Raw genomic sequence first — 26,034 nt, 5'->3', positions numbered from 1 at the left:
CTAAAAAAGTATAATTTCAAAAAGGATCATTATCAATAATTACATCAATTAACTTAGTGTGTTTAGAGAAGATCAAGAACGACACAGAGTTGTAGTAGTTTGTTGACAAGGATTGAGGCCCTATCGGTGCCTCTTTAGTAAGAACTATGACACATATTCTTGACAATGAGATTTTTTGTACAGATGGTTTTGTTTTTCTGCATATTTTTGTATTTATACCCTACCCGAGTAAACACGAGTAAATTAATGTTTTTTTTTATATTTGATATTTTTTATACTGTTGTAAAATATGTCGTGGTTGTTTGAAATAAACAATGAATTATTAAGTAAAAAAACTTTTAAATACGTATTTCTCGCGATTATGACGATTTTTCTTTTAACAAAACTTTAAAATACTGCCAAAGTTTATTTTTAATTTTTTTCTCGGTATTGTTGGCTAAAGGTATTTTTCAAGCCATAAAAACAGAACTGCCGTAAACAGGAAAAGTTTTTTCTAAATTCGTTACTGCCGAAGCCATCCCGCGTTTCTTGCTTCGTTTGCCAGACGATGAAATTACCTTTCTTTGCCCGCAGATATTAATGTAATTTGAAAACGTGGAGGAATATTCATCGATTGTAAATAGTACCATTTTCAACGCGAGTTAGCAAGTTAAACCAATTAATTTTACTTGCTTAGCCAATTTAGGTACTATTTTTAGCATTAATAATAGATAATAATATGTGTACTAATACCAAGGCCCCCACAAGGGGACAATGGGGGAGGGGTTGACAGGGCTCTAGCCTGGGGGCCCGGCGTCACGAGTCGACCAGATAACTGAGATAAACACAAATCACAAATTTTCTCTAACAGTAAAAAAGTCGCCTGCAGCGCTATTTTACGTCAATATTAATTATAATTAAAAATATTTGGTTGTACGATGCAATTTTTAACTGTGTGCCCATACTCGACAACTCCATAACTCAAATGGATTTACATATTAAATATACAAAAAATCGCTAAAAATCACCTTAATTTTACCGCGTACACCATTTGGGAAAACTCTACTAAAGTGCGTCATACTGCCTTTACCTTTAGCGATAGGTAGGAGGGCCGCCAAACATCCTAGTCTGGGGGCCCGCCTCAGGATGACCCGCCATGACTAATACTATATGTATGTGCATACTAATACTATATGTATACTAATACTACGTGTACTATGTACTTTTCAAAAAGATTTTTTCTAATGGTTATAATATAAATTTTCTCAGAAGTGTTTTTTAGAATCATGTATGTTCAATAATTAGAATGGTACATTCTTAAATCTTGTGAATTATCCGTTGAATAAAAGAAATAGTTATTTAAAAATTATTAGCAAGTTTGAGTAAGTTACATCATAAAATATTGGAGAGATCCGTGACGTCGGTTAGTAATTAAAGTAGTAGGTACCTATTTTGATTTAATAAACAAAAACCGATTGCCAATAGTAGCTTGATTTGGAAGAGCGCTGATGAGCAGGTATTATAAAAAGCCAATAGTTACAATTTGTCATAATTAGTATGTCACTAACCCAACAGATGTATGTTCGATTCCTGCCGGGTGTCTTACTTTTTTCAAAAAGATTTTTCTATTGGTTATAATATATTTTCTCAGAAGTGTTTTTCAGAATTTTGTATGTGCTATATGTATGGCGTATTCTGACAATTTAATAACCTCAATATTTAGTTTTTAATAACCTCTCTTTTATTTTTCAATATGATATATCGTTTTGAATATTTGAACATTGAGACGTTAGCTTCAATATCACCATTAACTCCAATTTAATGTTGCGTGTATGCGGATATGTATTGTACAACTTTATTATGCGTTAATTTAGATAGATATGAAAAAAAACCACAAACTACCTAGATACCCGAAAATTTCTAGTACCTACCTATAGAAATATTTAAAAAATAACGTGTCTCCATACTTATATATTTTGAAATGCAAAATTTCATTTAGATTTTTATGAATGTGCTGCGTTTAATTTCACGTGTCTAACTTCTTATAAATTTGTGTAAGTGCTCATAAAAGTTCAACTTAAAGTACTGTCTTAATACTGGTAAAATTATTGGTTGGGCCAATTATGGTTCCCCTAACCTAATATTTCTCTCCTACCTATAATCCAAATTATTATCGCAGGTCCATGCTCAATTACGGGTCATCAGTTGACCGTGATTGATAAACTGTTAGTTATTCGTAGACAGCGACCGTGTCAACTTGGTACTGTCGTTTAAGCGATAATTTAATTCGAGTCTCATAAAGAATTCAGTCAATTAGACCATCTATTAAGCTTTGTTACCGGCATAGAGTGTCTTATACAAACTTGTCATCATCATTCACATTTTATAAGTGTATACCGTGCGAGTGATAATCAGAACCATTTTCCTACTACTGCGTTAGTGCATGACCCGTGACCAGCTTCAACACAATATCAAATCTAACAAAATCAAAGTTAATGCCTGGATTGACGCCCGTTTAAACTGTCCACCTCTAGTATCCACATCCACAATCATCCCAAATTACAGCCCACTATAAAAAGTGCCGCCAATTATATTTATACAAAATATAAAATATTTTAGATATTATTTTATCTCAAATAAGAATGAAAGCATTTATCATTAAATTAGAAATCATTTTAAACAAATGTCTTCTATTAGTCAGTTTTTTGTCATCACCGTTATAACTGAGGATCATTATCACTATAGAATACTACCGAATTTTGGAACAGCTTTATCCATCTTTTCTTACCGTCAATATCTGTTGTAGTAGATGCTTTGGAATTTTTAGTGATCTTCTTCATCTAGTTACTTCATCTCAGCAACGTTTGCTCCATGTCCATTTTATCTGGTACACTACCGAAAACAATTAATCTTTCGAAGATTCATGAACCTCACCGAAGAGATTGTCCAAAAATCGTAGATAAATACAGCCTTTCTCTATTTATAGAGTAGCCAGATATCGATTATGTTCCGTTTCTTTCCATAATATTGCGAGCAGCTATTATCAGCAATATATTACAAATACGTCTAGAATTATCACATAATTTGTTTGTAATTTTTACGATTTCAAATCTAACATGAATATGAAAAATACCTGGGACTGCATCCTCAATTTTTAAACAAAAAACCCTACAACTTTTACTCTAAAACAGTACTTGTGAAAAAATCGTTATACTATATTTTCACAAGATATTTTTGAAGTTATACTTCTTTTGGCGCGCTTGGGAAATCAGATCAGAGTGTATTTTTGGCGTGTGACATGTAACACATAATTTATTTTTTCACACGTAAAAAAAACACACGCGATTGGATTCGAACCACCGATTGTTCGGTTATCAGCCGAACGTACTACCTTTACGCCACAGTATGATACTGCAATCGAGACGATTATACAGTATTTATAGTTTAGAATTGTTCCGTTACCTAAGCAGCGAATTTATTATTATCGGCCATTTGCAATTCCTTACGTAAACAAACTATTACGCGTCAGAGTGACAGTTGTTACTTTAAAAATAAAAACAACCAGAAACCATTATATAATTTAGTAATATAAGTTAAAGTGTATAGAAATAAACCAACGGCGTTCCAATAAGCGGCTCTTTTTCTTGAATGTGTAATGTAACAAGATAATTAAGAGCTAATCAAAGAATCTAGTTTATCACAAGTTTTGTTTTTGTTTGGTTACGCCAAAGAAGTATAACTTCTAACGCGCATACATAAGTACACACACCGATTTTTTTTAAATATGTATTCTTTATTAAAAATTAGGTGAGAAATAAGGTTAAAATCACTGAATTCAAATATATACAAATATTTATTGAGAAAATATTACTGTTGGGTGTATTAAAGGTGTCATATGAATTGCTCGCAACATTTTTATTGATGTGAAAACATCTCTCCTCGGAGAGAAGTGAGGCCAATTTGAAATTATATGTTTGAGGTTGTCGACCACTTTACCTACCTGGAATCCAATACTACACGAGAAAACGAGGAAATTAAAGGAGTAAAACATAGAATATACGCCACACATAAGTAATACTTATCGCCGTTGTCAACGCTGAAGAGAAGACATGTCAATAAAAAAAAAACAAATATTTGTCTTTATGATAGGAAGAAGAAGAAAAATATTAGCCAGCGAACATGTATATATTATATGTGTCGCTAGATTTCAAAGTCATCCAAGTCCATTATAGATGAATAGGAGAAAAACAGCTTTTTGTTTTCTCAAATACACAGTCACAAGGGTGAAAGTTTATATTATTTCGGGTATAGAGTATTTAAAATTAATAAATTCCATATTTTGATAATGCAGAAATGTTAGAAAGCAGTAGTTCTTCAGCAATTCACAAAAAAGTCAAAAATACCTAAATTTAGACTTGGCTGATTTTGAAATGTAGCGACACATATATAGATATATTAGTACTGTAGTAATAGTTAGAATACAACGGAAATATATTATGTGTTAGTAGCAAATCGAGCGTGTGTTTCAGTTAGAACGGGAGGAGAATAGGTGAATTTCTCCGTGGAGTGATCGCGTAGAAAAAGTGTCAAAATTTTAAACGGCCTACGTCATGCATTTACTAGAGTGACATCGCTTGACAATGTAGATATGCTGATGTTATGAGCTATTCTAGTAAGCATTGTAAACATTTCATCTTCATTATGTGTATTTAAATATTAAGTAAACAATTAAATAACTTAATAATTATTATTTATCTATATACTCATAGCACACACCCTACTTTTGGATAGAGGTAAACTGTGGCGATCAGATAAAAAGAGCACACTTGACAGGTATACTTCCGGAAAATAAGAAGATAATACGATATTACTACTGATGAATAGGTAGGTACACACTAAAAACAACGACATACTAAATCGATGAAATTTCAATTGCTCACTGACGATATAAAATTGAGCGATGAGTCAAAATTATGTATTTTCATAAACACCTATACAAATCAAAAATCATTAGATAAAATTATTTTTCATTTAAAAAAGAATGCCACAGAAATTATTTTTTTAAATTTTCTTAATATTGATTTTTTTGGACAAAGATGCATTGATAGATAAAAATATTATTATGCACAAAGGTTTTAGGTTTCGTCTTTCAAGCCTACCATATTGAATACATTACGGTAGACGGGACTGAGGTCACGTGAGGTAAAGTCCATACAAAAAATCACATTAATCGGGCAATAATCCGATACATACAGTACTTAAAGAGAGATGGTACTGTAGTGGCATATATTTTTTTAACCTTTGACAGATGGTTCTATATATTATATATAATATATTTCTACATAATATATGACATATTATGTCATTGGAAAATTACATTATTTTGGGAGAATATAAAATAATCAAGTTATTATTTAAATACGTTAAATAATCGCCTAGTATAGAGGCTTCGCCACTGGCACATGCATACCCATGTAATGTTTTACACAACGTACTAGTACCTATGCTGTATATGGCTACATTTTTAGAATCTTTGGTGAAACTTGAGAACATTTTTTTAGAACATATGTTCTTATAAACCGACCTGTCAGATAGTAAGAACACTTTCAGATAGTTTTTTTTTTATTCAGAAATACTTCTTTAAGATGCTTGTGTCAACAGGCCAAAGATCACTAAAATGTTTAATCTCGTGATAGTCTCAAATTACTTCGTCGTAGTGGACAGCGGAGTGGCCCTAGAGATTTCTCACAGCGTGAAAAACCTAATCTCGTTCGAGTATATTTACTTACTCGTTTGAAAAGGTCTTAGTTTATCTAACTTATAGGCAAGTTTTTTTGCTTTTATGGGAAAATGGAAAAAAAAGATTCGAAAAGTTTCACGGCTTGTTATGCGGCGGATGTTAAGGCAAGTGGAAATTGGTCATTTTTATTTCGCACATAAATCCAAAGGGTACTACAGCCAGGACTCAACCATAAAAATATAGAATTGCATATATCTTTTCAAGAATTTCAGCGTTTATTTATCAGATTCCTTTGGTATTCAATATTCTGAAAATTATTTCATAGAACACGTGGATCTAAAATAAATCCAAGTAAAGACAAAAAAAAACTGATAATTAATCGTACATCGCGTTAGTCAAAATTTATATAAAAAAAATATATTCAAACATTTAGAAAATAGTTTTCTACATAAACTATATAATACAAAACAAAAGTATCAAATTTTAAAAATATGAATAGACTTATTTTTGACACAGAGAAATGGGACAAAATTCATGAAGCGAAACAATATTTCACCAAACAAAATAATCTTTAGACGTGGCTACTGTCACTATTCTTCTTCTTCTTTGTCCATATCCGCCCCTTAACTGGAGCATATGGACACCACGCGGCGCCTCCAAGAATCCCTGTCGCTCGCCAGTCTTCTTGCTTTGTTCCAGGTCAAACCAGCATCCCGTAGTTCCGCCGTATAAACTCTGTAGATTGTATTTAGCGGCCTTCCAGGTCGCCGGAATCCGGTTGGCTTGAAGAACAGGCAAGCCAGGTTAAAGTTCTCTTCTGGCATCCGCAGCACGTGGCCGAGCCAGGTCCAACGTCGCAGCGTGATGAGAGGCTGCTTGGTGCGTTCTCTTATCTCCTCGTTGCTCCTAAAGTCATACCACCGCACACCCAGTAATCGTCGCAAACATCTGTTTTCGAAGCTCAGTATACGGTTGCTCTGAGCCTTCGTAAGGTGCCATGATTCGCTACCGTAAAGCAGCACTGTCAGAATGCAAGCGTCCAATAGGCGGCATTTGGTTTTGACCGAGTACAATCGTGAGTCCCAGACATTTCGCATCGAGTTGAATGTTGCTCTAGCCATTCCCATTCGAATAGCGAGCTCTTTCTGCAAAATGCCATCTCCCGTGATGTGTACCCCCAGGTACTTGAAGCTGTCGACGCTTTCGATGTTTTGTCCATCGCTAATCAGAGGGAAATCTGGATCAGGACAGGTGCTATTGCACAAGACGTTCGTTTTCTTCGCATTGATTTTCAAACCAACGCGAGAGGAGTTGTTATGCAACCTGTCGATTGTCTCTTGAATGCCCTCGATTGAGTTGTCGAATAGGACAGCGTCATCGGCGTATTCCAGGTCGCATAGCTTCACCGTGGGGGTAACAGGTATGCCTCGGTCGGATGGTATTGACTTCCGTAGTATGAAGTCAAAGAGAATGATAAAGAGAAACGGTGCAAGGACACAACCCTGTCTGACTCCGGTCGTGACCCCGAACTATTCCGTGACAGTGTCTCCAATTCTGACACAGCATTCGCTATTCTCGTGCAGGCTTTTGATTATGGCAATGATCTTGGGAGGGATCCCGTATGCTCCCAGTATCATCCAGAGGGAGGGGCGGTGCGGACTGTCGAAAGCCTTCTCATAATCCACAAAGCAGCAAGCCATCGGACTGTTCAGCTCATGGCTCTGCTGGAGAAGACATCGAAGGTTGTGGATTTGGTCTATACACGCTCGACCAGGTAGAAACCCGGCTTGGTTTTTCCTGAGGACGTGCATTATTGGGTCCCTTATTCTCATCAAAATGATGTTTGCCAAAATCTTTCCCGGAACACTGAGTAGCGTAATGCCTCGGTAATTGTCGCAGCTTAGAAGGTCACCTTTTTTAAGAAGTGTGATGACTTCACCGTTCACCCAGTCTCTTGGGCATCGCTCTTCTTCCCACACCTTTGTCATCAAATGAAACATAGGGTGCAGGATTGCGCTCAAGCTGTACTTGAAGAATTCAGGATAAATCCCGTCTCCCCCCGGTGCCTTTCCGTTCTTGAGCCTTTTCACAGCCGATTTTATCTTGGTGTGCATGGGCGGGCAATCGGAAATGTCGATCGCTCGGGGAATGTCCAAAAGTAAAGCTTCCGCAGATATATCAAAGGGATCCAAAGGGGGTGGGCGGTTCAGCACTCCGCAGAAATGATTCTTCCAAATCTTCTTGACGTATTCTGCGTCAGACTCTATTGCTCCACTGGGACCACGAATGGCTCCGGGAGTCAGTAGTCGCCTGCTGCAGACTTTTCGGGTGATTCGGAAGAGTTTCCTGGTGTCATTTCTGCTTGCTGCCTCCTCTGCCGCTTCAATTTGCCGGTTCATAAAATTGCGCTTGTCCAAGCGCACGGATCGTTTGACTACCCTATCTTGGGTTTGGTAGTCAGTCCGGTGGTCCTTGGTTCGGTCGGGGTCTGTCTCCTCGTCTCTCAGGGCTTTCAGCCTGGCTCGTTCACCAATTTCAACCCACGTTTCGTTAGACATGCACTTTGGTTGCTCACTCTTTCTGTTGATAACACAATCGCACTTTTTATGAGGCTCTAGTCCGCCTCAATGAGGTCGGATTCAGATTTGTGCCGCTCGTAGATACAATCTACACTATCTCGTACAGCAGTTTCGAAGTCGATCCGAATTCTTCGGCGTCGGAGCTTCTCAACGTCAATTCGTTCGCGCTTTGGAGGCCTCGCCTGGTGACTGAGTTTTACTCGGATGTTTCCAATAAGTAACTCATGATCGCTATGGATATCGGTGCCTCTGTAAGTATGCACGTCGAGAAGTTCATTTCGGTGCTTCAAGCTGTACAAGTAGTGGTCAATCTGCGTCCTCGTGCGTCCGTCAGGAGACGTTCACGTATATTTGTGAATGTCTTTGTGGGGAAAAATAGTGCCTCCGATTGCGAGCTCGTTCTGTCTAGACTGTCACTATGGTCACGGAATATTATCTGTCAAATAAAGTATGCCATTAGTGTAGAAATTGTCGTTTTAATATCCCCGTATCAATAAAATCTAATATAAAATAGTATGAATCGATAATAAATTATTGTATCTTATTTTAATATTTGACATTATTTATATGCAAAAAAATTATATGAAATAATAAATAATGCAATCCATTCTAATGTTTATTAGTGAAAATCTTTTCTTACAATATTTTCGACTAGTGGTTACATGTATTACTTGAGGGATAATATTAGATAAAATATTGGTTTTTGTCTAGTTCACCTTAAAAATGACGATATAATATTTTTGAATATACAAAATACATATTTTATCCGCTCTATCTATATAATAATTACAACTTTTCATCAAATTGATATTTTTTTATCTGATAGCAATACTCATATTCAAATATTCTTTAAATTAATTTAACCGCAAAGAAAAGTAAAAGATTCTTCCATCTAAACAAGTATTCATTTTTAAGTGTTACAATGATTTATGATACAAGTGAGAACTATTCTTTTCCATAGTGAAACTCTATCATTTGACAGTTGTCGATAATTTGTGAAAATCATACATTTCCGATGTGATTCAATGTTGTCGGCAGTAAAGTTAGTGAAAACAATCTATTTTATATTTTTCTATCTTTCGACCATGTCCGATCCTAACACGATCATATGGGCCTCCACAGAGTAGAGGTTTGTATTAACAGATTTTTATTTTTACGAGAAATGGATGTCAGCCACTTGCTCAACCGATTAGGTCCATACCCTGACACCCACAAATTGGAAAACAATATGTGTACTTGCCAGACCCAGGATTCGCACCTGGGACCCACGGCGTTATATAGTCCAACGCTTAACCAGCGCGGCCACCGTGGGAATATTATATATTTACCAATTATATAATTATTTTTAATGATTTGATGGGGTCCAGGTGGTGGAGATCTGAATAAACAGAAAAAGACAAATAATACAAAGATATTGACAAATTTTAGAATACAAACCGGGGCACACTTTTCAAGAAATAAGGTTTTAACCACTTGACTTTTGATTGAGTTAGACTTGCACTATTTTTGTTAAAACTAACTATGTGTATGTCAAGAATAAAAACGGCAATGTGAATTTTGCGCATTTTATTTGCGTTTGTGCGCACAAAAAATAAATAATATTTTTGGAAACAAGTAGGTATCTTAAAAGAAAAAAATCATGGATTTCAATTTAAGATAATCTGCAATTCTTTCAACAAAATATTACCATATAAATAATAATGATACTGTCATTAAAATCCCGTAAGTATTGTTCTTGAAATTATGTAAAAAAAACCACTGAACCTATTTCAATTTTGATGGATTGAATGATAACTTAGGTCCCAAAATGACATTCATTTAAAAAAAAAATTAAAGCTAAGAAAGCCATCATGGCCAAGATAATTCCACGCCTGGCAAACATGCATGGTGTTTTTTCGGTTATGTTTGACCCAATTCAATGGATTGGGTGAATAGCTGACAATTCCTCATAAAAGGTATTTAAAAATGACCATCACTCTTTGGAGGCACATATATTTTTTAATTGACTACAGTCCTATGTGGATCTCTATTCTTAGCAGATGTTTGTTTTTACGAGAAATGGATGTTATAGTCACTTGCTCAACCTAATTAGGTCCATTGGAGGTCCATATCCATCACATGCTCACTGTAATACTAAAAATAATTTTATTTAAATAAATAATAACTACCACAGGCGAGAGAAGTGAAACTTTTTACTTTACTCTCCATTCTCGGACACGTAGAATATCTTATAAACTGCACATATTGTTTGAAGTATTTTAATGCAAATAGTATTTTTATTCGAAACAAAATACTTGATTAAAAAAAATGTTTTTCAAATGACCTGCAATATAATTTTTTCATTTATAAAACATATTTGCCTAAAAAAATAACTAAATGTAAGAACACTGAGATTACAATTCGGATCGCACTACTAGTTTCATAGTCAGACTTCAGAGTATAACCAATTCACCATGGAACCAATAAGCGATGCGGCGCGCCTAGATATTTGCTACATTTATTCAAAACTGATACTTCACACCAAACATATGGTCCCGTGATACACCCGACTAAGACCGGGTATAGAGAGGGCCAGATGTGGTTTGGTGGAGCCATTAACTTCGATGGTAACTGAAATAGCGTATTAGTAGCTTGGGCGCCTGCTTTCGAACAAGGTTTCGAGCTCGATACCCAGTGGGCGATATTTTATTATAAGTAAATCATAAAACTTTTAGTTACATATAAGAAGTATTTACTCTAAGTGTGAAAAAGTGTTACTTTAATGAGTTGTATTTATCTACTGTCATTTTATTTCGAAGTCAGTTCATTTGGTTGGAAAAATGTTTGTGATATATCAAATAACATCAAAAAAATAAAGCTGTCAGACACATCCCACATACCTACACACTGTCTAAAAAATACGCTTTACTGAACATTTGTAACTGGTAATATGAATGTACAGAACAATAAAACAATATAGAATAAGGTTGCCGAATTTTACACATTTTCATGTCAACACGCGTCATTTTATCATCGTATTCAAAATAATTTTGTCTTGATATTAGTCACTCTTCATTCACATTTACGATGACGTCTTGCAATAAGTGTCAACCCGCATAAACAACGATCGTTGCCATGGTGATGGAAAGCATTTTCCCGGAAGCTCTAGGAAATTAGAAAGCTACATTTTGATCAGCGCCTTAATATTTCAACTGTATCTTTATTATTGAATCTAAAATATTATGTACTTTTAACGTTTATTTTTTTTAATCAGAAAGCGTTTAGATAAAGTAATATTTTTAATGGTCATACTTTGATCTACGAGTACATTAATTATATTATATATTTATTACTGAGAAATATTACCAGGTGGCAGTAGTACTTGTCAACATTATTATGCGCCTTCTCCTTATCATTCGTCTTATCCATGTCTCTCTCTCACCCACACGTTTACGTGTATATTCTGTTTTACTTTCAAACTCAATTATTTTTATGTGAGCTGCTGAAGCAGCCTTGCGTAGTCTTTGTAGAGTTTTCTAACTTTGCCGAGCATGCCATCACTGAACTCGTTCACTTGTCAAGCGGCGACGCTTAGCTGATGATTCTTTCTCATCCATATTGTTTCAATTTGTTTAATCGATTGTGTATGTTGCCTTAAGTTATAGTAGGTTATGGCACTCTTTCCCTATTATAATAAAATAACCCTAAAATATCTTGAATAATATCTCAATACTCTAATCACTCGATATTATACTAGTAGGTACCACACTGTAAGCATCTCTCAAACTAACATCAGAGCATCATTTGTTTTCTTTCACTACCCGATAAAAATAATCGAGTCATCCGATTTTTCAAATTTAGAATTTGCATTTATATGTGTAGGGTATGTGCATTTCGCTTCATCTTTCACATTTCATGTTTTTCTCATGCATTAGAAATAATTTAATTAGCACTAATTTCCACTTCCCAGACATGAAGAGAACCCAGTAACGGTACATATTTTCTGAAAGAACAGGCGCTTATGGAAGACATCAGGGAATGGCAATAGCCGTTCATTCGGACACGTTAATTATTTATTAAACGTTACACAAATTATTAGGCAGATATTCTATACCTACTTATATTTATCACCGCGGTAAGAAAAGAATATCGTGGTAAAAAATCTGACTTCTGAAAAAATAAAGTTGGTTCAACTTTTACAACTAAATAGGCTGGTGAGATAAAGACGGGTTATTATGGGAAATAGAGCAAGCACGTCTTTAGGCGAGCGCCCATTGTAAATAAATACATTTTGTAGATATTTTAAAATTGGATAAAACAAAATCGTTCAGTGGCTCCACACTGATCTCTTCGTCTGATGACAGTACTGGTGAAAGTGAAACTACAGTAAATCTTTAGTTTAATTAATTTATTTCGTGATATTGACAGTTTTAAATAAAAAGTTGTGTATTATTGCTGAATAAATGTCTAAAAATTCACTGCATTTTAATTTATAATAAATTTTCAATTAGAAATACTTATTATACATAATTACCCAATCCAAGCTTTCGTTTAAGAGAAAAGTTCATTGTACCCTATCGTGCCCATGGAGTGAAAATTAAAACTTACATAAATACACAACTACTTGTATAATAATATTAATATTTTAGAGCTTATAAATCGTATTTACGATTTTTCAGAAATATTTTAATGTAAGATACTATATCTTTGAGAGCCAATTTAGCTTATGTGTATATTATTTATAAAAGAAACCTAAAATTACTAAAACCACTGAGATGAAAGTACATAGACAGTTAATAGCAGATGGAAAAAATATGTTTTTATTTTTTTTTATACATTATACATAGACGTACATACATATATATATTATATCGGTGTAATACTATTTAAAAATATAAAATATAAGCGCCCTATTTGTTATTGAACTTTCAAAATAATTTCATAAAGAAAAGCATATAAATTTAAAAACATTTTCATATAACTACTAACTGAGCTTTTATTTTACTTGATAGTATATTAGCAATTTTTATATTGAAGTAATAAATTAAATATACATGTGAATAATAAATATTATATTTTATTATGTGCATTTTTATAAACGATATATTTAAAAAGTAAAAATACGTTTGAAATAAATAATAAATATGCACATAAATTAACACTTTTCCGTTTTCGCTTTTTCATAGGTGACGAGGGAAGATTTTCCCGGGACCAGGATGATGACGTATGGGTGCTGGCCATCCGAAACGTGAAATCTTCCGACAGCGGTGCTTATATATGCGAACTCAATACGGAGCCAGTCGTGCGGAGTTTCCACACATTGGAGGGTAAGTCTTTTTTATATCTCCGAGACGTATAGTATAATATATGTACCAAATATATATTTTATATGTAAGCTCTGTCTTGTGTTTTTCCGATCGATGCCGCATTTTTACCCGCCTACTGCATTTTTAATATGTTTTCTTTTTTTGGGGTTGAGATTTGCCGAGATTTTTGGGACATTTCTTTTTATAACTACTCCAAGGAAAGAGAAAATTTCAAGAATCTTCAAAATTTAAATGTATGCCTCTGTGTTACATAAAACACTTCTTTGTAATAGTTATTCTTACGAAATATGTTTTTCTTTCAACTTTATTTAGACTAGTTTTTAATTTATTTTGTATATATATATAATAATGTATTTATGTAATCTAATAATAAAGTTGAAAATTCTTTTCATCTTTAGTAATTTAGTGAAAGTACGATGCCAATAAGAATGATATTTATTTATGTTATTATACTTTAATATTTTTCAGTGATGTCATATCTTTTTAAGATAAAGTTAAATATGCAATGTATTTATAACCTGTGACGTTAGTTATTGCATACTTAATTTAGTTTATATGTTAAAATATCCCATGTTCATTACTGTATTGTAATATAATAGTTACGGAAAACCATCGCATTTATCCATGATTAATATATCGCTGCTTTAAGTAACTAAAGTCCTAATATATCAATACAATTTTTATTTATTGTTTATTGTAACCATATGACTAACATATATTGTTCACAGGTTTTAAATTTTATAAACATACGTATAATATTATATAGATATTAAAAAAAAAACGAAATACAGCAATGTTTAATTATTTTTAACAATACAATACACATAGCGTAACTTTATCATATTATGTGTTATTTCAATAGTGCAGCTAGTCGACTCGTCATCTGGAAAAAATAAAACAATTCGAGAAATGTACCTGGAAAGCCTTCGAGACCCCACAGTGCCTCCGAACCTTCATAATTACACAGATTGTTGTATTGCTACCAATGTCTCTGAGGGATGTTTAGGATTTTGCAGCATTCAGACGATTTTAGACGGTAACACTGGCCAAGATCCAGAAAATTGCGAGCAAGACATTCCTATTATACGAAGGTACGTATTGAAGATAAATTAACTAATTAAAAATATGGTTAGATTAAAGACATACGTGTTAAAATTAAATTAATTAATAAGTTAATGTTGTTTTTTATGAGTGTGTTAATATGTGTATATGGTGATTACTCGGGATACTTGTAGTCGTCAAATTAAAATAATTGTATGGTAAATAGGGAATCAAGAATTCTTACAACACAACAGTTACAACAGAGCCCGAATTATTTTTGGTCCTTCTATTCAGTTTTTTTAAATTATTATTTATCATAAAATCCTGACCTATGGACATAGAAAAAAATAAAATATCATAGCGTATTCACATCACATGCAACTGAGTCGTCTGTTCAGGTCCAAAATGCTGTCCATCAAAACGAAATTCCGGGTGTATAACGTCATCAAGCCAATCGTCATGTATGGATGTGAAACGTGGGGTTTAACAGAAAAACAAGAAAAGGCGCTCCAAGTGTTTGAAAACCGAATCCTCCGGAGAATACTTGGACCCGTCAATGAGAACCACCGGTGGCGCATCCGCACAAACGCTGAGCTCTTCGACCGATACCAACCTAGAATCACTAATATTCTGAGGTCAAGAAGGCTCAGATGGGCGGGCCACGTTGTACGATCTGAAAGATCTAGAACTCTCTATAGGATTTACAAAGGCACACCAGTTGGCACTCGACCTCTTGGCCGCCCTCGACGGAGATGGGCGGACAACATTCAAAGGGATGCGGAAAGGCTGGGGATAGTCAACTGGGAAGAGAGAGCGCTGGACAGAGATTCCTGGAGAAACGTTGTGCAGTCGGCCATGGACCTGAACGGCCCCTAGCGCCAGTTTAATAATAATAATAATTATTAGTGAATTTTTAGGATAATAATAATAATATCTTCAATTATTTAACCTTGAAATTTTAAATCAAATGGGAATATAGTTAGTATATTCAATCCCAATTATATGATTTATACGTTTTTTCTTTATATAATATAAAATTTATGTAAAAAGTAATACTTTAGTTTTTTTTCTTATCAAAATATTTAGTGTTTGCTCGGTGGTAGTTCATAATCATTTAGAAAATAGTTCGTTGCTTAAGATTCATCACATAATATAAATATTGCTTTGCGACACATGTTTTGTTCATAAGATTAGCTTTATTAAGTATATATACCGAAATTTACGTTTTAATTTACGTAATACTGTACAGCGATGATACTTACACGTGTTGTAGACCAATCTTTATAGGTGGTGAATACAAAATGATGAAATTAGTTTATAAATTATTCATACATACTCAGTTTTATTATTAGGTACATATCAAACGAAGATAATTAATTAAAATGAACTTACTATGTTAATACATAATAATATTATGTATATTAATTAAATTGAAGTACAATATATTGGTAGTATTAATTCCATTAATGTTTTATTTTTATGTATTGATTATATTAAATAAGTGGAACTAGTACTGAATAATATTGATTATAATGCATTTTCACATAAATTGACAGTTAACACCAGAAAAAAAACTTAATATATAATTATGCTAGTATGTATAAAATACTTTCTTTGAAAGTAATATTATTTGGCATTATACTTGAAGTCCATTTATTTCTATAATGTACCTTTTCAGTAAATTATTCTTAGAATTTTATTAGAATCATAAAACTTTTGTATGCGAATAGCAACAGTTTTATGTACTTTTGGTTCTTTTATCGGTTTTTACGCTATCTTGGCTATTGTGTTGACTCACAATGCTTGATAATGGAGAAAGTTTTTCCGAATTCAGAAAAATGAAAAGTCAGATTTTTTATCCAAGAGATTAGAGACGTTTTATTGCGCAATGTACGCGGATTAAATAATGCAAGAGATTTCTGTGATTAAAAAAATTATCCAAAACATGTTGAGTGAGAGTCAGTGAACTTTTGCAGGTGCATGACTGATGGACGGAATCACGTACCGTGCTGCATCCAGGAAAAAGTTCCAGATGTATGCCAGGATATTTGCAGAGGAGAATATTTGCCAGTTACCGATAAAATAAAATCCCATATATCTTGCTCAGCGTACACGGAACAAACTTTGGCTTGTATCGTTGGGGGAATAGGTAAACACAATTTTTCTTACTTTTTTGTTCTAAATAAGTACTGTGGTGTTTAGTTTTAAATTGAACCAGAAGTAGTTTTGTAGAAACGAGGATTAAAGTATTATTACTCTTTTTCTCGTTCTTAAAGTATGTATATTACGTTAATTTTAAGATGTTTTTCTTTTAAATTAATTATATTAAGAGCGTACTTCAGTGAAGCGGCAAATCATTTACAACAGTAGGTGCGACGAAATTTCTCACTAGTCGACAATCGGAGACCGACAGTCGAGGTGTCTGCACGTCAATTTGTTTTGTCATGGCGTCGGTTGAAAATATTCTTAAATCGTGTAGAGATGACTAAAAATATTTACGCATGTTGGATTTTTATGACAAATAATATTTCGTTCGGCACGCGTCATTTGCACAATCCGCGCATCGCCTAGCTACGATCTTTTAGACCATGTCTCAACTGAAGTATTATAGCCTTAAAGTATGTTTGGTATCAATCAAAGGCCTTAATTATTAACAGACGCCTGGATCGCTCCAAATTTTGTTTTGTATTTTTTTTTCAAAAAAGATGTTTTTTAGTGGGTATATACTTGAAATATTTTCAAATAAAAGAATAGAAGAATAAAAAAAAATAGTTTATTAAATTTATTGATTTGGTTGCAAAAAACAAAGTTATGAAATGAAATTATTCTTTCGAAATCGAGATGAAAATTAAATTATATTATAATATGTATTTACTAGATTACATTACTATCTTAAAATTTTCAAAAACTTAACTTGGTTCGTTTTAGACCTGAACACCGCAATAATTTATTATTCAAAGACGTTTCTTATTAAATATTGTTTTAAATTATAATTTCTCTCAAAATTCATATTTACTTATAAATGGTATGTATTTAACGTTTAATAATGATGTTAAAATGTTCGTTGTAAAATAAATTGTTAACTTTTGTTAAATTTCACAAGAGACATTCAAAAATATATTTTGTGTATGTAATGGCTACACAATAAAATATTTTTAAATGAGATAACAGAAAAATACTACTTAATTTGATTAAATGTGTTTTTTTAACAGATTTGTGGTTTTTTATAATCAAAAATGAAGAATACATTATTCTAATTTACAAAAAAATGTATTTTTTGTTCTTTTGATAATATCGTATTTAATTTGTGTGTTGAACGTGTCTTATTTAAGTTTTATTTTATAGTTAAAACCAATTCTGGTTAATTTTATATAACTAATAATGAATTTAATGAATTTGTCCAGGGGATTAAATGATGTTGTAAGAAATAACATTTTGTTGTTAATTATATAAATAATACTTTTCATTTAAAGTCATAAGCTTTTTATTTTATTTGATGATTGTAATTTAAGCTTTTTTATAATTGTGTATTATATTCATGGGAGTAATAGAATAAGATTACTTTTAGAGCTTTTGCCTGGACCCCCACAAAACATAGACGTCGAGCCCCTGACGGAAAAATCATTGAAGGTGTCATGGTCTCTCCCGGCAGCCAATTATGCGACTGTAACGGAGTACGTCATAAACGTGACGTCACTTCCGTCATTTGATACTTCCGCAAGTGGCTCTCCCGAAAGTTATACTTCGCTACATCCGGATCTCATAGAATCGCAATCGTTTCAAGTGAAGGTGCCATCCAACAAGCGGTCAACCATACTTAATGACCTATCATCCTTTACAATGTACGAAATAACAGCAATATCCATAAACACTCACGGATCCAGCTTGCCTAGTAATGCTTTAAGGTAAAAGTATAATAAAATATTATAAGATACTTGTTTTCTAGCTAACAATACTTCGATTATTTTAATTATCTTAGATTATTTTAGTAAACAATTATGTCGTAAAATTTTAGTGAAAACCATCTTCTGTGAAAATTATGCTTACATATATTGACTGTTAAAAGAAAAAAAAGTTTATCTACTATAGTTTTCGGTCAATGTTAAAAATATTCAATAGACATAAACCTTAAGTGCATGAAGATAATTATGTTCCCAATCTAATATTAATTATTAAGGTACCTCATTAAAGAATAAAACAATACAAATGTAATGTTGATTAAGTCTTTTTTCCCTAGTTCATTTCCTTATTTTAAAAAATAAGGGTTAAATTTAAATAATAATTCGGTATTTGCAGCTAACATCATCTGTGTTAAAAAAACCTATTTTGAAAAAAACTGAGTGGTAACTCCTTTCTTCTTTCTACAGTCAATATAAAATCAATATTGAAAATTAGGGTTACCAACTTAAGGATAATAATTCAATTACCTGCAAATAATTTTGGATTGCAGTTTGACATGTGGAAAAAATCACACTCGTACTATGAAATTCATTTTCCAATGTCACGTTGAGAAATAAAATCATCTTGTTTCTCAAATAACTCAGTATTTATACAATAAAACATCATTATTTGAATGGAAAATTCATGTATAATTTTTAATTAACACGTAAACAATTAATCCAAGCAAAATATCAACAGTCGGTTGCCATTTTGATTTCATTTACGATCCTCTCCATAGTATACAATTAAAATCATACTAAGTATGTCAAAAATTGTAACGCGTGTTTCTGTAGTTCTAACTCTGGTATGCATATTTATATTTTCATCCAATTTATTATTTAAATATTTGTTGACATTCAAAATTTTTGTTTTCAGTTGCCAGATTTACAAAAATGCTTATCCATTATTGCCGTCAAATTATTATAATATCATGTATATACGATATCAAGATAAATAATTACTTTATATTGCGTTAGTACCGTTTGTAATATTATTTTTTTTAATAAAAAATAAATGTAATTACATTTAACACAGGTAGTGAAAGATATGACGGTTCTATATTTAGATATAATCATATTAATTTAATCGCTGTATTAATGACAGCATTATATCATCGACTCAATGCTTTTAAATAATGGAATCGTATAAAAAAGATGTAATTTTCAGATCATTAACCTTGACACCAGGTATTTTAAAGCCTCTAAAAGTGGCCGAGCCTCCAAGGCTACCAGACACAAAACAGTGCTGCATCACTAAAGGAATTACGAATGCAACCTGTCTAGATATTTTTTGTAATCCCAGAAATGCTGGAAAAGCTAAGGTAATAAATAATACTATTCTTATTATAAACTATATTTATTAACTTTAATTAATTTTTATGTATTTAATACTGTTTTATTATTCATTGCATAATATTTAACGTTTGATTTTTTTTAAATTAAGGAAAATAGGTTTTATATTAATTTATTTATACGGATAAATCTACATAACAATAATTATATTAGGTTTATAATGATTGCATAAGTGGTTAATTGATCATTGTTAAATAAATACTGAGAAATCTATTTTATGTATTGAGTATCTGCCAAGAATCGTCTATTATATATTATAAAACAAAAAAATGTGCATAGTCCAATATAATAATAATAATCCATAAAAATTAACAAGCTGACCGTAAACTCATTACGAATTAAAAATTGAGTATATTTGCATTTGTTTAATTATATTACATCAATTTGTCATATTATCATATATTTTATTATATTTAAAAAATATACTCATGAATTAGTTCTTATATAGGTACATATGTGTAATATAGTATCGTCTATCGTCAATATAATATTATATAAAGAGTTTTCGCTATAAAGTTCATTTTTTCATGTTTTGTATTTACAAGGAACGGAATATTTTCAATTAAACTATTATTAAAAGGTATGCTTAAAAATGTATTATATTAAATAGTAGAAGCATGATTGTATAACAAGAATAAACGTGATTGAAATAAAAACTATTTCAGTGAATGGTTTAAATAAATATATGGTTAAAATCTTTTATTTATTTAAATTTGATAATACTTTTTATGTATATTCAATGAAAATGAGTAGGTTTTTTTAGTTCAGGTTCAGTTCAAATTATATTTTAATATCATAATATTTGTTATTATTTCGCATTCATAACTAAAATAAATCTTCGTAATATAAAAATGGTCAATAAATATTTTATTTTTTCACAGTTTTTTGTTTGTGTTTTTTGTGTGTTTTTGTTTTTCAACATTTTTATTCATGCGGTTGATTGATTTAAGTTGTATACCAATAGTATAATATATATCATACTAGTTAATTTGTGTTAAAATGACTCATTATGTTATATTTTGTAAACTAATAAAATCACTCAATGCGGAATGGTGTAAAACTCGACGTCATGATTCAATGATAAAATCACATTTTGTCAATTTCAAGTGACGAATGTTTATTGTTTATTTTTTTTCAATAAGGCGTTTACGTTCCAATTCCATTACAAGCCTTTCCCAAGTGCTGTTAGAAATTCTCAAACAAGGTTAAAACAATAAGGTCGTGGAGACCTTTCATAAAATAAGATTGCCTAGTCGCGCGAAAACACTGAATACTTGTTTTGAAATTTTGATTAGGAGAACGATCTCTTGCACTGTGCTCCGTGGGCGTCGGACGCGTTCGCTTGCCTGGCGAATGGACATGATCACATACCGTGCTGTAAAAGTCGGGGATTGCCCGAGCTCTGCCAGGAAATGTGCCGGGCGAATGTGTCCAAAATAAATTACTCCCATTTAAAGTACGTATGCCTGGAAGTGTTTCACTATTTTCCACACACAATTTTTTATTAAGATGAAATTTTTAACGAAAATAAAAATGTATATTTGTTAAGTTTCTATGTTATCAGAGTACATTATTAGACTACACTGCAGATTATAATTATAATTCAATATGTAGTAACATAGAATGGTGATAGGAAGGTTGTGCGCTACTTAAGGGTAGCAATTAATGTTTACAGGACTGCTTATCTTGCATTTTTTGTGTAATTAAGGTATGTAAGTGACATGGAAATGAGATTTTTTTACCTGCGGCGCTGACAATATTACTTTTTACCAGTTATAAAGTAAAATGATAGTAAATATCAAGAATTCAATTTTTTTTATTGTATTCGTCCATTTAATAATATTATATAGATCAGGGTTGGCGAACGTACGTACGCGTGCCAAAATTTCCTTAATATTATTTTTTGACTGACATGCCGAGAAGTTTTTCATAAGGAAAAAATGGTTTAGAATTAAGTTCAAAAAATATAACTACTGTCCGACAAAAAAATCTAGGCAATAACCGGAAGTCGCTAGTGTGGCTAAAAGTGGGAGGCGCTTATTAGTTCACAGTTTTAACACGTGGACAACTCGTCGCTAACCGGAAGGCGCTTTAATCGGAGTGCGGTTGAAAATGGGAGGAGCTTGTTAGTTCACAGTTTTAACACGTAGCCAAGAAGATCCTTTTGGAAAGTAAGTTATTGAGTATTTTTGTATTGCTTCATTTAGTTCTTTACATACAAATTGACGCCAGAAATGTTCCGGTCAGATGAAGCGTTCTCTCGCTACAGTGGTCTGAAGCATTGGTAAATCGATTTAAATGAGAGGTTCGCGGTGCACCTTCTCCCGCTGCCTGATGAGGTCAGTGCGATAATATTATGTATGGCGCAAATAACCTAAGAACTTACCTATGCAATTTAAATTAAACGTACATAATGCTTATTCTTGAATAATATCTGCCTGCTCTTTTTCTACAATGCGATCTGTCATTTATGGATCGATTCGTTAATATTATTAAAAACCGAAGAAAATACTAATGGCTATGTTGTCATTATTTTTTAATATCAACATCTCTTAATAATCATCCAGTGGTAAATATTAGATACAAAATGTCTCACGTAGATTTAGAGATAGCTGAATCGATTACATCGTATACTATCTCATTAAAATTCTTACACGGCGACTATTTTCGTTGCCATGTTGATTATCTCATTATATGGACATTCAACATTAATTTTGAATTCTCCAAAAACATATACTTAATTTGATACATAATTTGCAAATATTAAAATAGGAAACATGGTCGCCATTTCGAGTAGGGGATGAATTTTCAAGTGGCTCCCCTTCTCAAACGTCGACAATGAATGTGGACATGATGGATGCCAAGTTTGGTAGTCTCCTCAAAGAGTGCGATTATTGGGAATAAGCTACCAGATAAGTTTTGCGTAAACTTTATCTGGTAGTGGATTGATCCCGAGCTGATGAATTGAGTTTTAAGATTGAATATAAATATATGCGATTTGGTGTAGGTACATGGTAAATTGAATAGAGTGAAATTTCGAGTAGCAAAAACTTAGGCCGATTGTTAAAATATGGCAGTGCTTATTGAAGGGAGTTCAAAACTATACAAATTTGTGATTAATGACGGCATTTCAATGAAATAAGTTTTTCCTTTCAACAAGTTGGAACTGGGGTAACGAATTCTTAATAATAATCATTGAAAACCACAATTTCTTTATACATTTTATTAATAGAATAATCTTTTATCAAAAATGCCAAACTGGTGATGTTTTACCTCGTAACTGTAACAAGTAATCAAATAAATATTTATTTTATGCAAAATAGTAAGTATTATCATTTCAATATTTTCTGACTTAAATATTTTATAATATAAACATTAGACATATATGATACACGATCTACTTTACTGACATTATTATATTATGGATGATCGAGCGAAAGATAAATATATCAAAGTAGGTATCAATCAACAAAAATATACTCGGACCAAAAATATCAAAGAAATCATTGTTTAAAAATGTTGATACTTTCAGTGCGTTTATATGGTTATAATATTTTTTAAATCAATCAATAATTATACAAATTTTTTTAAATATTTACGAATATTCAAATTCATATTTATTACTTTGACTAAACACTATATTATGTACATTATAAGTTTAAGACGTTGAAGAAAGCATGCTGTATAATAATACAAAAAAAAGATATATTATACGATGACACAATGATACATATTATAATTAATAATAATAAAAATTGCTGGAAAGCTACAATGAAGTATTTATAAACTTAATCTCATGCAACTTGAATATATTGATATTCAAAGTCATTTAATTAAATACAACTATTGACCTGCCAATTGGCACTGATAACGGCAAGTTAATTCTACGCCTTGGAAGAAAAAATAAATAATTCTCCTGATATATTATATAATTATCATGAATAAACAGGTCAACAATAAATAAGAAGTTTGGAAATCTACGTCGTAATGGAACATAATATGCATGAATAATAAACACATTTGTACAAAAGAACAGTATTTCAGATTACTTTACAAATTTATATCAGTATTTTTCTTCTCGGCTATTTTTTCATGGACTCTTTATCCTTCAGAGGTTTCTTCTTATCTCAAGTCACAGTGAAGGCAATGTCTAATAAACTCTCTGACTTGTCGTTGCAGTTAGAGTTGGGTATTTCCCGAGAACATCTCAATCTCGAGATTCGGGATTTCCCGAAATGATGAAATTTTGAATTTTCGAGATTCGGGATCTCCAGAAAAGAATTCTCGAGAATTCTCGAGATATCGGGAGATTTAAAAAAAACTGTAAACTTCCTAAAATCAGTGTAAAAACAGACCAATTCCAATTTTTTTTATTTATGTAAGAAGACAAACAAAATAGAAGTAGGAAAACAAAAATAGTTCAAAACATTACTTATTAAAATAGAATTTCAAAAAACACAGATTATCAATCGCTGCGTCTGACAATCTCGTACGCTTTTGAGACGCAAAATTCCCTGATGTTGCAAAAATTGCGCTCATTTTGATTCGATGTTGTCTTAATAATTGTGTTAAACCCGATCAGTCTTTGAACGTTTTGTGTTTTATGTCCACTTTTTTCATATAGAAAATCGTTTTTTCATTTAACATTTGATCTCGAGATCCGGGATTTCCCTTAATGTTAAAGGTTTCAATTCTCGAGATTCGGAATGGGAAATCTCGAAAATTTCTCGAGAATACCCGTCGGGAAATTCCCGAAACCCATCTCCAGTTGAAGTGCGCTGACGATCATCCGCATCAAAACTTTATATTATTATAATACAATCGACGACGAGAGACATGTCTGTAAAATTGCCGAATGCCTCAATCAATGAAGAATTGCCACTCTGTCTTTTCTGTAGGTACATGTTGTCTAATAGCCTCTCACAAACATATTTCAAATATTTTAGATTGTTTAAAGATAGCATCGGTATGAATGGTATTTATGAATCTTTAAATTAAAAGTCGTGACTTGGAGCCGGTCACAACGTGTACTTGGCCTTCATTTCGATAGTCCATTACTATTGCTTCCCTACATTAAAAAATCCCAGTGCGTTGGTTTTTTGATAGATAATTATAGACAGGTTACTATTGTTGTGAAGATTGTTCTCTACTTAAATTATTCATTCTATTTAATGATTATTTTGTTAGAAATCAATAAGTATGGAAATATTGCTAATTTGCAATTACGTGTTGTATTTTTTTATTTATGGTTTTAATTTCATATTTCAATACAGATTGATGTTTATAAATAATTTATGAACTTTAAATGAATATAAGCAAAATATGACATCATATTAATAAATGATGTTTAAATTTTGTATAAATATTTAAAGATAAGTAGATGGACAATAATAAGCTCCATCCTTAATAAATTTTGTTATACATCTTATAAAGCAACAATAAGAAGAAAAATGTTTCCAAAGTGAAGTCCAATTTTATAATTAATTTACTGACATTATAGTTAAATAAATTATCACCCCAATATTTTTTTTATCTATTATTTTCAGTAACTTGTTTATGAAAGATGAATCCAAATAATAATCAAATAAATTTCGGGCCAGAGAAGACTGAAACCGACTGATAAAATATTGTAATATCTACTGAAAATTCAACAAAACTACAAACATTTGTGATAACACATTACGCCCTTACATAAAGTTAGAATCTGGGTGACGATTATTGTTAACTCTTTCTACAAATTGATTTTGAGTTATTGCGACATCAACCGTTCTGTAATCACTTTCGAGAGCAGTTAAAATGAGAAAAATAGATAATTATCTGGGTCAAATTTTAACATTATAAAAACTCGAGTTTAATTCATTTTCATTACCGAATTGTAGAATATTAATGAATCTTTCAAACATGAAACTTATACGTAGGTAATAATCATCGTAATTTAAAAAAAATCTAAATTTAGTACTCTCTATAAAATTCATTTCAAACATTCATATTCCAAAAATATCTACTATATAGGTATAAGAATATTTTTGACCAAATTCGAAATCTGCTGTGATTATTGGCCATCAACTGAAAAAATGGTAATAGTACATTTGTTATAG

General features: G+C 32.0%; 1 protein-coding gene across 1 annotated transcript in view; it reads left to right on the top strand.

Annotated features, from left to right (window-relative positions):
• LOC147067949 (Ig-like and fibronectin type-III domain-containing protein 1) overlaps nt 1-26,034 on the top strand; it is a 164,067-nt gene that overhangs the window by 105,448 nt on the left and 32,585 nt on the right. The window contains exons 4-9 of the mRNA XM_085952552.1: nt 13,464-13,604; nt 14,467-14,695; nt 16,622-16,794; nt 18,214-18,550; nt 19,752-19,905; nt 21,232-21,392. Coding sequence (XP_085808678.1) covers nt 13,464-13,604; nt 14,467-14,695; nt 16,622-16,794; nt 18,214-18,550; nt 19,752-19,905; nt 21,232-21,392 — 1,195 coding nt within the window. The remainder of the gene's footprint in view (nt 1-13,463; nt 13,605-14,466; nt 14,696-16,621; nt 16,795-18,213; nt 18,551-19,751; nt 19,906-21,231; nt 21,393-26,034) is intronic.

The sequence above is a fragment of the Rhyacophila brunnea genome, unplaced genomic scaffold (assembly GCF_057557595.1).
Source record: "Rhyacophila brunnea isolate RB1 unplaced genomic scaffold, BYU_Rbru_1.0 scaffold_3, whole genome shotgun sequence".
In the NCBI taxonomy this organism is placed as follows: domain Eukaryota; kingdom Metazoa; phylum Arthropoda; class Insecta; order Trichoptera; family Rhyacophilidae; genus Rhyacophila; species Rhyacophila brunnea.
The sequence above is the reverse complement of the archived record's forward strand: the minus strand, read 5'-3'. Positions and strand labels throughout refer to the sequence as shown.